Source organism: Rhodnius prolixus, unplaced genomic scaffold, assembly GCF_049639745.1.
Source record: "Rhodnius prolixus isolate KJV_2025 unplaced genomic scaffold, Rpr scaffold_6, whole genome shotgun sequence".
Classification (NCBI taxonomy): Eukaryota; Metazoa; Arthropoda; class Insecta; order Hemiptera; family Reduviidae; genus Rhodnius; species Rhodnius prolixus.
In genome coordinates this window covers 40711162-40727975 of record NW_027411634.1, presented here as the reverse complement: position 1 = coordinate 40727975, position 16814 = coordinate 40711162, and the positions used below count along the sequence as shown (strand labels likewise).

At 35.3% G+C, this 16814-nt stretch overlaps 2 protein-coding genes and 1 long non-coding RNA gene across 4 annotated transcripts in view; 1 reads left to right on the top strand and 2 right to left on the bottom strand.

Moving 5' to 3' along the window:
- Window positions 1-718: 718 nt before the first annotated feature.
- On the bottom strand, window positions 719-5815 carry LOC141460483 (uncharacterized). The gene is made up of 8 exons (XM_074140505.1): window positions 4979-5815; window positions 4424-4470; window positions 4244-4337; window positions 4061-4160; window positions 3726-3966; window positions 2337-2421; window positions 1272-1424; window positions 719-1191 (listed from the first exon to the last, which is right to left on the bottom strand). The coding sequence occupies exons 1-8, from the start codon at window positions 5590-5592 to the stop codon at window positions 903-905; spliced, it is 1623 nt and encodes a 540-aa protein (XP_073996606.1). The 5' UTR covers window positions 5593-5815; the 3' UTR covers window positions 719-902.
- LOC141460493 (uncharacterized) overlaps window positions 1431-16814 on the top strand; it is a 64396-nt gene continuing 49012 nt past the window's right edge. Inside the window, exons 1-2 of the long non-coding RNA XR_012462077.1 lie at window positions 1431-1644; window positions 1989-2186. This is a non-coding gene — a long non-coding RNA (uncharacterized lncRNA). The remainder of the gene's footprint in view (window positions 1645-1988; window positions 2187-16814) is intronic.
- Window positions 13466-16814, bottom strand: part of LOC141460490 (LIM domain only protein 3-like) — a 239128-nt gene continuing 235779 nt past the window's right edge. For both annotated transcript variants that reach the window (XM_074140523.1, XM_074140524.1), the window contains exons 5-6: window positions 16327-16471; window positions 13466-15821 (exon numbers count right to left, since the gene is read on the bottom strand). In XM_074140523.1, coding sequence (XP_073996624.1) covers window positions 15720-15821; window positions 16327-16471 — 247 coding nt within the window. In that variant the 3' untranslated portion in view covers window positions 13466-15719. The remainder of the gene's footprint in view (window positions 15822-16326; window positions 16472-16814) is intronic.

Genomic DNA, 16814 nt, shown 5'->3' with positions numbered 1-16814 from the left:
TTGGCAATATGTGAAAATAAAAATATAAAACATTTAAATGTTATTGAATATCATAAAATAATAATTTGTGAATACAAATGATCTACAGAGTTTGTTTACACTGCCATCCTTGCGGCTCTTGGTAAGATTTATTAAAATTATTTAAGAAGAAATGGCTCTCTACTTGAAATAGGTTGCCCCTGGGCTAGCTAGTTCTATTCTCTCTACTTTTCCTTTTTTCCAAAGAAAATATCCTTCTTTATAGGACATATCTTGTGAAGGTTTATGGCTTCCAAGGTACAAAAAGGTCTTATAAGGAGAAAAAACTAAAGATCGCAACGCCAGAGGATATAAGAAGAAGCTTTCCTCTGCTGTCTCTGTCCTACACTACAAAGATGTTTTCTTGACATTCAGATTAAGTTACCATTAACTGTTCATCCGGGTCAAGGACCTTCAGCCAGTTAACGGCGCGGCGAGTGAGCCATTTGCCTGGATCAGCAAGCACTGAAGACACGTCAGTTAGCTCATCTATTCAATAGAAAAAACAGTTTGTGTAGGCCAATAGTACATAAGAAACGTCAATACAAACCTGTCTATGAAGTAAGACATTAACCAGCCAGTATCAGTAAAAGCATGGTTAGGTTGGGATACCTGCAGAGTGGCCAGAACGTGGTTGGCCCATTTCCGCGGATTATAGCCACTAATCAATAACCAATCTGATTTTAAGGAGCATTGTAAATAAAAACTAGTTCTTTTTATTTCTCGTTTTACTTTACACATTACTCAATACTTCATTATACGCTAGTGCGTCGACATTAAAACCCAAACTTCTAACCACGCGTCTTCTCATTTCTTCGCTGATCACTTCATTTTCAGGAAATTATCCTTTCCACAGATTCCTTTTTTTTTCGTTTCATCTCTTCTTAAACATTTTTTGCATTATTCTTGGTGCTGGCTGCTACTGTTGTGTGCTTCCAATCAACCAATCTGATTGCTTTCAAGAGGGTGGCAATTTCATTAAAGAAATAACCAATACCTTTGGCTATGGGCAGGCATAGATCACGAAACGAGGTGGCAATGTTATAAAGGAATATGAATAACGGCTGCGTTATACCATTGTAAATGACGGTGAACAATGGTTTAAAGAAATAGTCCGACGTTAGCTGTACAAGACCGATCATCAGAGGTCTAATCAATCCATACAGCAGAAATCTGAAAACAAAGTAATTTACTCATAAAATCTTATTTTATTGGTAATAAACTTATGAACATAGCGGTGAAAATGTACTTACTTATAAAATTGCAAGATAAATGCAATTGCAAATGCGGTAAATAAATGTATAATTCCAAATATTTCTGCCCAGAATCTGGTTGCATGAGCATCGACTCGTTCAATTGCAATGTCAGAGAATAATGGCGGCGGGTGATCAGAAGTTCGAAAGTATCTGTGAACAATTATTACCTGTTATACAATGGGTCTAAACTTACGCTCTTTGATTTTCTAAAAATACTGTAAACATTAATTTTTCGCGAGAAACAAAAAACTCAAGGCGAGGTTACGTACAGTTGTAGCAAAGTAACCTGGATGCCTTAGGCCTTCTATTATATGTAGCAAATCCAAGGTTAGGACAACAACAAAGTAAACAACTTTTTGTTTAAATCCAAGTAAGTTTTCTGTATTATTTTCAATTATGAAGTCCCCAGATTTCAGTACCGTAGTTAAGAGTGTAATGTTCCAAATTAATTATTTTCTGTATCACAAAAAATAATTAATTGAATGTCGAACATAATGATTTATTTCGAGCAACTTAGAATTCCACTATAGTGCAGTTACTTATTGAAAAGCCATAATAGTTTAAAGCTATAGCAACAGTTTTTTCAGTAACTCACAACCAACTCGCATAACAACGCCCTGAAGAAGACAATAAATTAGCGTAAAATTTGTGTAAAGTTCAGTTACTTATTCCAGAAACAATAGTTCTGTAACAGTGTACTTATTTTCTTTACAGTTTAATACAAGACAGGCATTATTAACTATTCTGACTCTTTTTGTGGCACTTTTACTTTTATAAACCCTAAAATCGCTTGGAGAAAGCTTGACTAGGAACATGAATGTGGCAAGAGAGGTTTACACAGAGTATACTGCTTTAATTGTCTCAAGGTGCACCAGTTCGTTCACAAGAGCTTGCAACTGAGATTTTAAGCAGGTATTTTGTTTGATTTTATTGATTGCTAACTTATTGGCGACCGTTACAAAACTCTGAAAAATAATTCATTAATATCTATCTCCACACCTAACGTGTATAGCCATATTCGAATTCTGTCCCCTAAAATTACTGCGCTTGTAAGCCCCTTACCCTGTATTAAGATGGTCAAAACAGTAGATATCAATTCTTTCAGGCGGAGATCGAGTTGCCACATATTCATGAAGGTCTGTGGATCCTAGAAAAAAACAAATGAAGTCGTCCTTAATTATTGATAATATAAGAACAGCAGCATTTCAGACCTGAACTCACAAACCTTTAAGTGTTATCTAAGAATAGTTTAATCAGTTATGGTGTCAACTTTAGTTACTGTGGTTTCATTTTATTAGCGACTATTAATAGACAAGTCCCATAAAGTGAACCAAAATTCCCATAATTAATGACAAGTCCCATAATTTGAATAATGGCAATGAACACTTACTCTAAATTGCGAATGTGAATTGGTTTTTCAGATTTCCACATTTTCTTTTTAAACTGGCCCCTAGTAAATGTTCTTATAAGGACTTACTAGTTTAATACAGTGGTGTCTCGGTTATCCGTCATGACCGGGACCGGACACGTGACGGATAGTCGAATAGACGGATAATGGAAAAAAAGAGGAAAATTTCCAGATTCTTTTGTTTAACGTGTATAAAACTTTGTATTAACTGGTATACATATTTTATACGTTTATACGCTTAAGCCTTAAAGGGCAGCTATCTTTCATTATTCAATTCATTCTATTGTGTATTAAAATTAATGAATACAATGTCGGCGACATCTAATCGGTTTTGTGGGCGGTTTTGTTTGTGGTTGATCTTTTTAGGAAAAAAACCCCACAAACTGTCGAATGATGGACCACGAGTATGTACCTAAAAGACAAAGGAAAAAATCTGGAAAAGAAAATATTCACACTCTGCGTTGAACGGGGTTGTGACCGTCACTAATCTTAAATTAGAGCCCGCATTCAAAAAATTTATTTTTAAATCCTGAGGACAGTGACGGTTAATTGGAATAGACGGATAAAAGGGTGACGGATAACCGAGAGACTCCACTGTACCTAGAATATCTTTTTGTGAAAACTGGATTTCAAGAGGGTTTCCCAAGGAGGTGTGAAATAACCAGTTTTCTCTCTTGTCATTTCTGAGGCTTTTCACAGTTTTCCCTCAAGTAAAATTGATATTGTGATTTTTAAATTTGCTGCTAAAATGGCAAATTATAAAGCAGTCTAATGTTAACCATTTTTACGTTTGCCACCACCTATCTTAAATCTTGCCTGCCCAAAAATAAAACAAACCTAATCTAGCAGTTTGTAGTGGTGCATTGCTTAGTAATTGTGGTAAATATTTTGCAAGACTGTTTTATTTTAATAAAATTAGTTGACAATACTATTTTTTGGTACCCTGTGAACTCAGAACCCAAATGGGTTTAAATTTGATACCTTCAGATCTAAGTCAGAAAATGCTAAAAAAAAAAAAAAAAAATAGCAATTAAGTTTTTCACCTTTAGAATGCGCCTTGTGTACAGCATTCCTACTGTTGGCGTTCTTATCAACTTTAGAATACTCATCCATCATTTCCTTACTTTTTCCCGCCGGAACTTCTGCTGATATTACTGCGGGATCGTTTGTATTGGGAATTCTGCCGCTAAAAATCATTGATTCATTGCTGATGCCTTCTTTATAATATGTTTCCGGAATTTCATATAATTGTGGGCATCCAGTCACTGCACGAAAGGTAAACTTCTAAAAAAAAAAAGGACGAAAATGGCCCCTTCTGCTCCATCAAAAAAGCATGCTTAAAATGACTTGGTACTAAAAATATATCGAAAGTAATTACCCCAGGCGTAATTCCAAGAGTATTGCTGACGTTTGCTTTATACAGTTGAGGAATTGTTACGCCTGAACCGCTGGACATTTCACCATCAAAGTGATTCTTTCTAAAAATTAACAATTAATTAAGTTTTTTTAATTTAGTTCATTTTTAATTTTCAAATGATTTAAAACAATGCCTCTAACATACCCTGCAACATATTTTATATTATTCTTATATTTCTGCTTCTTATTTCCTTTGTTACTACTCCAAAGCGAGAAAAAGCTCCATTTTTTGGAATTTCCTTAAATTAATTGCAGTTGTAGTTGAAAATGGAAAAACAAAAAATTATGAATTTTAATAAATTTGACAAAGAATTTAGACATTTACTTGGAGCGGGCGGCGTCCGGCTGTATTGTATGTGATTTAAATTGTATCTGAAAAAGATACAAATATTTTTAAAGTTATTTAAAAATGTTGTATTTAAGTCTTTCTTGGTGGCACCTGAGTAGCACGTTTTGATGAGATAGTATGGATCCCCAAAAAGGATATTAATGGTGGACGATAGAGGCCAATCAATGACCAGAACAGGGTAGATTAGATTAGATTAGGGCGGCCTCAAGGCCTACGCCACTGCGACTCCCTTTGGATCTATTGTGGCTCCTCCCGCTCTAAAGCTCACCCTCCAGACCCGTCCGTTTAACCAAGACTCTTAATTCTGGAGAGCGGCTCCCTGGGTAAAGCTCCTCAGGCCTTGATTTTTCCTCCCCCAGAGAAGCAATACCTCCTTAGCCATACGAGCCCCTCACACTGACACAACACGTGCAGTGAGTGCCGTTTCCTCCTCTTCCTGACAGAACCTACAAAGGTTCCAGAACAGGGTAAACATTCTCAGTACCAGAGTATTCAAGAATCCCATCTACGAAACAAAAGAGAATTATCTACCTATTTATCCGCTCTTTCCGCAAACCTCGAATCTCATTTTTGTACTGATTTACATCATCAATTTCTTCCGCATATCGTTTACCAATTCTTTGTTGTTGTTGTTCTTGGCAATTACAGTCCATACAGTTGGTACATTTCATACAACTACACTTCTTACACAGTGATGATTGCAAATCCGCTCCGACACTATCGTCATTCCTACAATTACATAGACTATCCGACGGATGGCGTATATTCGAACAATCGCAATGACATTGTGTTGCACAGACAGCATCATAATCATCGCAATGAGCTGAAGTAGTTGGAAATGTGAAACTATTTGGTTCCGTACTGACTGGGAAATCTGTGCTCAGTTTTTCTTTGCCCCTATTGTTATAGACTACCTTTCTAACGGAAACCTCCAGCACAGAACTGGCCTTTTCTTGGCTACGACCAGTCAGTATTGGTTCTGAGATTGAATGGCCAAAATTATCTAATAACACTTCAAGATCTTCCTTCAGATCATCACCATCATCCACTAAAAAATTGTTTATCTGTTCATCATCGTCACTTTCTTTTTGTACATTTCTGGGTCTCTTTTTAGGTTTACATTTTTTCTTCAACTTTTTTTTCATGTGTTAACTTTATTTTATTGCTTTAAATTATCTTTCCAGAATATCGATTACCTTCAAAATGAATCGAAATAAATTACTAGTTTTTCGATAATCGTTAAACCGGGTTAAGAAATTAGGTTATAATATTTTTTTAGTTCATATTGTTTGATGGTGGAAAGGCAAGTAGATATATATATTTTTTTTATTTATTTACGTTAAAATTAAAGAGAACCATATGTTACCTTTAAAATATTAGAAAACAAGTTTGTTGCTAAGATACGTAGTAAAACTTCAAAGCTATTTCAACACTTTGGTGTTTTTAGGTTACGGCTTCAGAATTCTGTTCAGGTCAGAATTCATATTCTATATTTCAACTCTAAATGTAATAAATTCTTTAAAAATATAAGTGCACCTTTAAAGTAAATAATTTATATTTATTTACTAATTATGCCAATCGATCTCTTGAAGATCATTCAATTGGGCTTTGAATTGGGTAGCTTTTTAGTTAAACAAGAATTATTTGTCATTTTGATTTATTGGTTTTGATCAACCATATAACATTTAGCAAAAGATATATTTACCAAACAATTAGAAGCTGGAATCCCGAATAATGGAAGGTAGTTTCATTGTAAGTGTAATGACTCTTCTTAGACAACCACACTCTACAGAATACATCATTAATCTGTACAAAAAGTATCATACTATCTGATTCATAATGTTCTTTTAGCAGAATTCTTGATTGATTTATATTGTTAATGAACATAACAGTTATTCAATGTACAATTGTTTTGTACAGAATTGTAATTTTACACTCATTTTTTTTTTAAAAAGTTAATGCATACAGTAAGCAAAAAAAGTATTTGTACACCCGGTTATTTTACGGTTTTATATCAAATAAATTTCACTTTTTTACCCAAATTACATTTATTTAACTTCTTAAATCAAGCACTATAAGATGATAAATATAAATATGCAAAAGAGTCAAATAAATTAAGTACAAAGAACATAATGTTATTTTATACTGCAAAAAAAGTATTTGCACACCTAGTTAAACATTTCAAAAACTAATTTGGTTAACCTATAACCAAACATAGCATTGTCCTTAATATTTAGTGTGCATCCCTTTAGCTTCAATTACGGCTTGTAACTGCCTCGGCATTGATTCAACTAAATTTCTTGTCACCTCACCCGATAATTGTTCCAGGAATCAACTAACACCTGTCTTAAGTGCTCCTTACTTGTAATAGAGGTCTGGCGGACTTTCCTTTCCAGAATATGCCACAGATTTTCAATTGGGTTGTGGAATGGTGATTGAGGTGGGGGTCAGTAATCTTCTTGGGGCATTATAAAGAAGCCATTCTTTTGTAATGTTGGCCGTATGTTCTGGATGGTTATCCTGCTGGAAATGAAAATCGTTCTCCAAACCTAATTTTACAGCACTTGCCTTCAAGTTGCCCCGCGACATCTCCACATAAGACCGAGCTGTCATTATGCCCTCAGTAACTTCTAAATTACCCACCCCAGAGTAGGCCATACAGCCCCAAACCAAGATATTTCCTCCTCCATGCTTATCCGTTTTTAATATATTTTTTTGTATTCAAACCAGTTTTATTTCTTCTCCAGATTTTTTATTACATTTTGTGGTTTAAAAACCTCAATCTTGCTTCCATCAGAAAAAATAATTTTTTCCCGAAATTCAACAGGTTTTTTAACAAATTCTTTGGCGAACTCAAGACGTTTCTTCCTATTAATCTCACTAATAAATGGCTTTTTTAAGGGTCGCCTGCCTCGTATACCTTTATTGTGAAGGACGTTTCTTATTGTTTGAGGTGTAACCGTCTTTCCTGAACAAGACGCCAGGTCATGCGCAGGTTTTTGAGCGCTGTGAGTTGGTTTCCTCAGCGCGTCTTTGACGACCTTCCTCCTATCCCGTTCATTTAAGGCTCTTGGTCGACCTGTTCATTGCTTATTTTCTGTTGTTCCTCTTTTAATGACTGTTGAAAACGATAAATTTACTTTATTTCAGATTTCTCTATAACTGTTTCCAGCACGATGTAATATAAGCACTTCCTGTCTCACACTCACAGGAATTTCTCCAGATTTTGGAGCCGTCTCAATGCACTAGTTGAAAGCACAATTAAAACTAATGAATCTAGTAAGGGGAGTATAGACAGTACTAAAGGTCACGTTAATCCTCTTTCGTTTGTTAGGGCATTTGTTTTATTTACATGTCAAGAGATCCCAAATTACAGCTGTGCAAATACTTTTTTTGCAGTATAAAATAACATTATGTTCTTTATACTTAATTTATTTGACTCTTTTGCATATTTATATTTATCATCTTATAGTGTTTGATTTAAGAAGTTAAATAAATGTAATTTGGGTAAAAAAGTGAAATTTATTAAAACTGTCCGGTAGGACAGTTGTATAAGGGTTGATCGTCAAAAACTGCACGAAAAAGCGTAACGTTGAAAAACACCCAACTTTGACAATTTTTTTCTCTTTTTCTATAAAAGATAAAATTCCCAAATTTTCTTTAAAATAAAGGGCAAACCCTCCTTTATCACTGTATTTGTTTTGTAACGACCCAGATTTAATAGGTTTCGAGAAAAAAGTTGCCGAAAATGAGCAAAAACGGCTTTTTCAAAAAATGTTCTTGTTCTTGTTCTTCTTGTTCTTCTTCTTGTTACCTTTTTTGTAAACAACGTAGCGCCTAAACGCGCGAACCGATTTTCATGAATGAGGTGTCATTCGATTCGGAATTTCATGTAGATGTGCCTTTTGGGGGTCACGGCGCTGTAAATCGATTAGGAGAGGAGTTAGCCCCATGAATGTGAGGCCCCCTTCAAAATTATTGTTTACTAATAACTCTGTAAATCTTCGCCCGATTTTGATAAAATTTGGCTGGTTGAAAGGGTTAAGGATCCCCTATATAACATTAAAGCGAAGTTCTGCTCTTACTCCTGTTAAGGGGAAGTATTGCAATCGTTTCATATTATCATCTCGTGAACCTTTTTCATTGAATGAATGGTCATTTATTTCGAAATTTTACGTAGATTTGCATTTTAGAAGTCTTACGTTCTGCTCTTACACCTATTAAGGGGAAGTATTGCAATCGTTTCATATTATCACCGCGTGAACCTTATTCATTGAATGAATGGTCATTTATTTCGAAATTTTACATAGATTTGCATTTTAGAAGTCTTGATGCTGTGCATCATGAGGAGAGGAGTTTGCCCCGTGCTAGTAAGGCCTTCACTAAAACTTATTCTAATGACTGAAAATTGTAGGCCAATTTTGATAAAATTTAGCAAGTAACATTGGTTAAATCTTCCTTACATGGTATTAAAGGACCATCATGCTTTTAACCTACTAAGGGGAAGTACTGCAAGACATCAACGCTTGAACCGATTTTCATGAATGAAGTATTCATTCTAAATTTTGGGTTAAATATTTTTTGGGTTATTCTAAATTTTACTTTAGGGATCTCAACGTCATACACGGTACAGGAGAGGAGTTAGCTTCACCAATTATTATTAACAATTAAAACTGTCCGGTATAACTATAAATCTTGGCCCGATGTAGTTAAAATTTGGCAGAAATTAGGGATTAGGGCTTCCCTGTTTAACATTAAAGTGCCATCCTGCTCTTACTCCTACTAAGGAAAGAGATTGCAATCGATTCTAATTTTCGTACCGATTTTTGGGAAATTAGTTTGATATAAAACCTCAAAATAACAGGGTGTACAAATACTTTTTTTGCCTACTGTATATTTCGTTTGTAAAGAAGGTAACCAAAATATAAGATTTATTTTTTATAAAAATTGATAATTTATAAAAACCAACACCTCTAAAGTAAGAAATAATCTTAAATTGAGCAAAAAAATTCAATTATTCAAGCCTGAAATGCATTTTCAGTGAATAAAAACTGTTTTAGTTTCAAATTTGGCCGCATACTGACTGCTATAATAAACTACAATACAAGCAAATTTTAAGTAAAAATTTTGACAGGTAGTGAAATAAACATTTATATTATACCATGTTTATGGCATAATAATTTTATAATATTAACCACATAATACTTGTTCTATTTAATGATTCCTAACAAATTTGTTTAAATACATATTTTTATTTGATCATTTAAAAATATCAATTCTGTATACCCATGCGATCTAGCGGTAGAACTGAGAGCTAGTAATTGCTGACTAGTTATTAATCTTGCCAGTAGAGCGCTTCTACGAGCAGTTTTTGCTATTTTAAGTTGGAATTGTCTACGTACTCACATCCCAGCTGTTTAAAATGTTTTTTTTTTTGTTAATTAATTTTTATAGATAAACATTTCATGTTTGCGTAAACTACAACTAGGAAATATAAAGTAAGCGTCTAGATAATCTGTGTGCCCGTAAATAGTGAAGAAAAACTAGGGCTATTTTTAAAATAATTAATATACTTACCAAATTATAAATACATCTCTGCTAGAAAAAGAATTATAATTATCCAAAATCAGTCCACAAAATTGTCTTCTGACGGGGTTTCAGTCTTTGTTGTTGGAACATTTTAAGCCGTTACCTACGAGGGTCGTTTGAAAAGTCCGTGTAAAAATAAAAACTACTTAATTTTTGGGGGTAAACCTTTTTTATTTTTCAACATAGTCTCATTTTAGGCTTATACACTTCGCCCAACGCTGCTCTAGTTTGTTGATCCCTTCCGAATAATAGGATTTGTCCAAGTCTGAAAAATAGCCATTCGTTTCTGCAATCACCTCCTCGTTTGAATAAAATCTTTTTCCCGCCCGCAATTTCTTCATATTGGGGAACAAATAGTAGTCCGAGGGAGCCAAGTCTGGAGAATAGGGGGGATGTGAAACGAGTTAGAACCTTATTTCCATTAATTTTGCGACCACAACTGCTGAGGTGTGAGCTGGTGCGTTGTCGTGATGGAAAAGGACTTTTTTGTGGGCCAATCGTGGGCGTTTTTCTTGCAGCTCGGTTTTCAAACGGTCCAATAACGATGAATAATATGCACCTGTAATAGTTTTACCCTTTTCCAGATAGTCGATGAGGATTATTCCTTGCGAATCCCAAAAGACAGTTGCCATAATCTTTCCGGCCGAAGGAACGGTCTTCGCCTTTTTTGGGCGCAGATTCCTCCTTGGTAACCCATTGTTTAGATTGTTCTTTGGTCTCAGGAGTGTAGTGATGTATCCATGTTTCATCCACAGTTACGAAACGACGCTTAAAGTCCTGCGGATTCTTCTGGAACAGCTGCAAACCGTCCTTGCAACACTTCACACGATTTCGTTTTTGGTCAAGCGTGAGCAATCGCGGCACCCATCTTGCGGATAGCTTTGTCATGGTCCAAATGTTGATGCAAAATATTATGTACCCGTTCATTCGAGATGCCCACAGCACTAGCAATCTCACGCACCTTCACTCTTCTGTCATCCATCACCATATCATGGATTTTATCAATGATTTCTGGAGTAGTAACCTCAACAGGGCGTCCAGAACGTTCAGCGTCACTTGTGCCCATATGGCCATTCCGAAAATTTTGAAACCACTTATAAACTGTTCTAATCGAAGGTGCAGAGTCACCATAATGTTTATCAAGCTTCTCTTTAGTCTCCTGAGGCGTTTTGCCTTTCATAAAGTAGTGTTTAATCAACACACGAAATTCTTTTTCGTCCATTTTTTGAAAATCACTCGACTTCCTCGATTCAAACGAATGCCAAACACAAAGAAATAGAGCGATCTGACTGAAACTTGGTGTGTGCTCTTCCAAGAGATGCTACTAACTAAACATAACCTCGATACGCGCCAGTGGTGCTATCTCTCTGACTTTGCACGGACTTTTCAAACGACCCTCGTACTTGCACAGGTTGATTGGTCCTTGCACTGAAAAGACCGCAGGCTTAGTTATCTTTGATAACGTAACAAGAAGAAGATGGCTTTAAAAAGAACATCAAATGTTCCTTGTAAATTCTATTTCTATTTTTTTTTCTTACGTTCTCTGACCGAATTAATCCGTTTCTTAATTGCCCAAATCGATCGAAAGACAAATTCTCAAGTAAGCATTTAAATAAAATGGTTTTAGAATTTAAGCTATGAGATAGTCATTAACTTTTGGGATTAAACTTAACATAACTTCTTAGGCACAAATTAATTTTTAATGTTTGGTGAGTGCCCCTCTAACCATGCTCCTAAGCAATCTTGAAAGAGGCCTCAACATCTCCGCTATCAGTGCTGATCGGATAACACCTCTGGGTTAGATGTCCTGAGTACAAGCTGGGGATTGCCCCAGATGACCAATTACAATAGACTCTCGGTTATCCGTCATGACCGGGACCGGACACGTGACGGATAGTTGAATAGACCAGGGGTGAGCAACCTTTTTAATCAATGGGCCAATTTAAATTTAAATTTTTTTTGGCGGGCCGCACATAGATTAACTCTTACTAATAATTTACGAAACGTCCGTATTGCATGTTTGAACAAGTCACCGACAAGTGTGTATCTCGACACAAAAAAAATCGCGCAGACGCGGCGCGTTCGTATTGCATGTTTAAAAACGTCGTCGACAAGTAACTCGCCATAAAAAAAATATTTCGGTTTAGTATGTACTACCATTTTATTATAATTAATTTTATAACAATATATTGATGGGAGAAAGTCGATAAGTAAAGTAAAAGTAAAGTAAAGTAATCGCCTATTTTTTCAGACGGGGCTTAACGTCCAACTACCAATTAGGTGTCGTGGACGGAGGCGTCTAGCAAACATACTTTACTATTTCTCATTTTTAAACATTAAATAAAATCCAAGGCCTACGACCGGGAATCGAACCCAGTACCACAATACATATTAGCTTCGCAGGTCTCGCCTCTAACCGCTCGGCTACCATGGCGCCTAGGAGAAAGTCGATAAAATAAATTCAATTTTAGAAATGCTTGGCGGGCCGCGTGTTGCTCATCCCTGGAATAGACGGATAATGGGAAAAAAAAACAGGAAAATTTCCAGATTCTTTTGTTTAACGTGTATAAAACTTTGTATTAACTGGTATACATATTTTATACGTTTATACGCTTAAGCCTTAAAGGGCAGGTATCTTTCATTATTCAATTCATTCTATTGTGTATTAAAATTAATGAATACGATGTCTGCGACATCTAATCGGGTTTTGTGGGCGGTTTTGTTTGTGGTTGATCTTTTTTAGGAAAAAACCCACAAACTGTCGAATGATGGACACGAGTATGTACCTAAAAGACAAGGGAAAAAATCTCGAAAAGAAAATATTCACACTCTGCGTTGAACGGGGTTGTGACCGTCACTAAAAGGGTGACGGATAACTGGGAGACTCCACTGTACATCCCCACAAGCCCATGGTAGAAACGGCTAGCAGGACAAAGAGTCTGTCCTACAGATCAGAAGGTCAGGATGAAAAAGAAAATATATATATTTATATTTTTACTTATAAAAACTATGGTTAACATTTATTTCTCCAAAACTAAAAAAAAAATGCACATGGTAAATTTTGTAAACATATTTACAATTTAGAAAGGATCAAGCGATAAAATAAAAATGTAAATACTAAACACATTCTTACTGAACAGTTTTGTTTCCTTTGTAAATGTATGTTGTATTTACAAGACTTCATTATCTTTTTTGTCGCCAGATTATTAAAAATTAAATAATAAAATTATTTTCTCACAGCTGATCCAAAAATAAAGAAATGATGAATTTTTCTTAAATTTTTTTCCCTTTATATACAAACAAACAATAGCTTATTAAAACTATGACATACAGTTTTTTCTTTTGTAATTTGTCTCTTTTTATCTAAATTTCCACTTGAAAAAAAGAAATAATTTTCTTTTAATTACTTTTCCTCCACTAATATAAGAGTTTTTCTTTTTTTTTTTTGAGGGGGAGATTTTCTTTTCCATTTCCTTTAATTTTCCTCATTTTTATTATTAAACCAACATTAACTTAATAGTTTTATTTTCTTAAATTCTAATATTTACAGTTTTCTTCTTCTCCGGGGGAGATGTTTAAAAAGGAAAAATTAAAAATAGGAAAATTAATTGAAAAAGAAAAAAAAATCGAGCACATTTTCCCTTATCACACTGATTATTCCAAGTTCTGCGGTGGGTCAAAATGAAAAACTATCACATAAATTAAATAAACTACCTTAGTCCAGTCCAATAATACTGATTTAGAAATATTTATTTTAAGAGGGAAGGGATTAGCTATGAGGTTAGCATACTGGACTCCCACGCGGAGGTCCCGGGTTCGAATCCAGCAGCTGACCCTAGGAGCTTCTTACAGCTCACTGTCCGGTGATGGACAGTGTTGTCTGTAACGAGGAGAACACTGTCCGGAGGCTGGCAGTGCACTGGAAAAAGCTCCGGGCGCTAATGACCTCAGCTGTTGATGCGCCAAAAAAAAAAAAAAAAAAAAAAATTATTTTAAGATTCTAGAGGTTATGGGGATTTTTAGAAAATGAAAACTGCAAGCATGCTGGGAAGATTGCAAGAGTAAAGGGTAAAGAAACTTGCTGGTGCATCTTGGGAAGAATGCTTATCGTATAGAGGAAGGGATGCAGTCCATTCTAAGTGGTGAAGCTGAGGATCATATGCAGATCCGTGCTCAGCAGCTGATTCTGGTAGCTGCTGGTAACAAGGTACTGAAAAGTCATTGTACCGAGATCAGGGTCGGATTTGGATGAAAAGAGGCCCTAGGCTATTCCACTTATGAGGCCCTCATACAGGCGAACAGACCCAATAGGAGCCGAACGTGTTGATCTTGACCAATTCATTTTTATGTTTGTTTTTATTAGTCATACGCGTAGAATTACTCGCTTATTTTCGGTTCAGTGTTTTAGTGTTCACTATTTTTTAGAATAGTGTAATTTTAATTTAGCTAACAATTTGAATGTAGGCTCCCTCTTGATCTTGAGGCCCTAGGCTGAAGCCTAGTTAGCCTATAGGAAAATCCGGCCCTGATCGAGATACATGTATTTGGGAACAAGTATGGCCCTTCGTTGGGTCTCAGTGATTGGCTATTTGTAGCCCCAATGCTAGCCCCAAACGCCTTCTTGCTTTCCCTAAGATTTACTCACCAGTATTCTCCTTGGTCCAATTAAACAAACTCGTCTGGAAGAGGAGTACACTCTCTCTCTCTACTGGTGGGTATCACAGTAGTCGTGTGTCTCTGAGGGGGCCCTAGGACTTTCTGGGTAATTCTCTAGAAAAGGGATCTAAAAGGGGACATGGTTAGCAAAAGGCTTTCCTAGCGTCCAACTTAATTTCTCTCTTTCACTGGTGGGTATCACAATAGTAGTGTGTCTCTCAGGGACCCTACGACTTTCTGGGCAACTCTCTAGAAAAGGGATCTAAAAGGGGACATGGTTAAGCAAAAGGCTTTCCCTAGCGTCCAACTTATTTTACAGACTTTCTGGATTTTACACAGAAAAGCTGGTAACTACTTAGATGTAGCGTATAGACTAAATGAAGATATTATTGGCCGCAAAGTAAGTGTCAGAGTATTGGCAATTGATGGGCGGATGATTTTAATGAGTCACATCCAAAAAGCCTTTCGACGGAAATTGCCCACCAGGGTTAAGAAATGACTGAAAGGCCTTCAGTAAACTTTTTACTTCTTAAACCGCTAAAATGTTGAAGAAGTGTTTAATATTTTTGTTTATGTTTGAAAAATGCTCAATTTTGAAACCAGATGATTGTTTAAGTTTAAGTTTAAGTTTAAACAGTATTTTAAGGCTAGAACAGGACTAGGCAGAATTAAAATTTACAAATCGACATGAAATACTCAAAAAATAAAAATAAAAAGGTAACCTTTATACATATTTAAAACAAGTAATTCATCATTTGGAAGAAAATATGAAGTTAAACGTTGTCCTGAAGGAACACTAAAAATTGCATTTCATTGGTGAATATTTCTGTTTTCAGGGAGGAACAAATTATTTATTTATTTTTTAGTGTGACCAATACATTTTATTATTATTATTATTTGTTAAATAATAATAATAATAAATAAATAAATAAATAAATAGATAAAACAAAAAAATAATGGAAAATTGTCACTGCCATGTATATAATATGTGTGAATGTGGTTTGATTAGAAAATTTGGCGCGTGCTATCAGCTGGAAGGCGCCTTCAGCACGGTCTGTTGTTGTGACATGTTGTTGTTGTGATCTCCAGAGCCTATGCTACGTACTGGAGTCGGCGCTAATGAAGGTGACTGGAAAAACAAAAAGAAAATAGTAAACTTATTAGTGTTGGCATCTTAAAAAAAAAAAAAAAAAAAATCAAAAAATTGTATTACAAGTGAGCAAAAGTTTTGGACTTGAAATTAATTGTGCAGAGCAAAAGACTACCTAGTGAAATGGTAGCCCACTTTTTTTTTTTGGAGAAAAAAAGCAAATTTATGCAATCCTTAAGGTTATTATAAGTTATGACTTGAGGACTGCATACCGTCGTGAGGCGTGTCCTCCTCAACATTCCGTGAACTGTATCCTTGAATTAGAGATATCTAACTTACATCTTATTCTTCTTCTGTCTTCAAGCTTTTTAGTATCCTTTCAAGAACGAGCCAGATTATACTGGAGCCAGGTAATACTGTAGACAGGTGAACTTGAGGTTGCAGCAATGTAGGCAGCAATGGCTGCTATCTTGATCGTATAACCTACCCATTTACATTAGCATTTCCTTATATTATTATTATTTATAATACAAAAAATACTCACCGGTATTTGGCCATTTGCCTGCCGTTTTAACTGGGCCAACTGATTAGGATTATAGGCCATATTCGCGAATACAAGTCTCTCTTCGTAATCGTATTCACAAAGTATCTTATTATCGCATAAATAGAACCTATCACCAACGCAGAATCTGTAAACAAAATAAATAAGACGAAAAATTAAAAATAAAAACCAAATAAGTAGTATGATTTCGGGAGTTCTGAGGCGAATTTTTGCGGATAGGAAATTTTGGAAGATAAAGACAAAAAAAAAAATTGGTAATTTGTGATTCTAATTCTGGAGACTGTTTCACATCAAGTCGTGTCCCAACTAATTTATTTACTATGTTAATTCTGAACAGAGAACTGACCATCCTAATCCTTGTACGAGGCGTAATAGTTCTCTTCTTAGTAGCCGAATAACCCATATCCACGGTTTTCGGTATAGTAAGCGCTGTTTGTGTAATATCATTCTTAGTATAACCATTATTATAA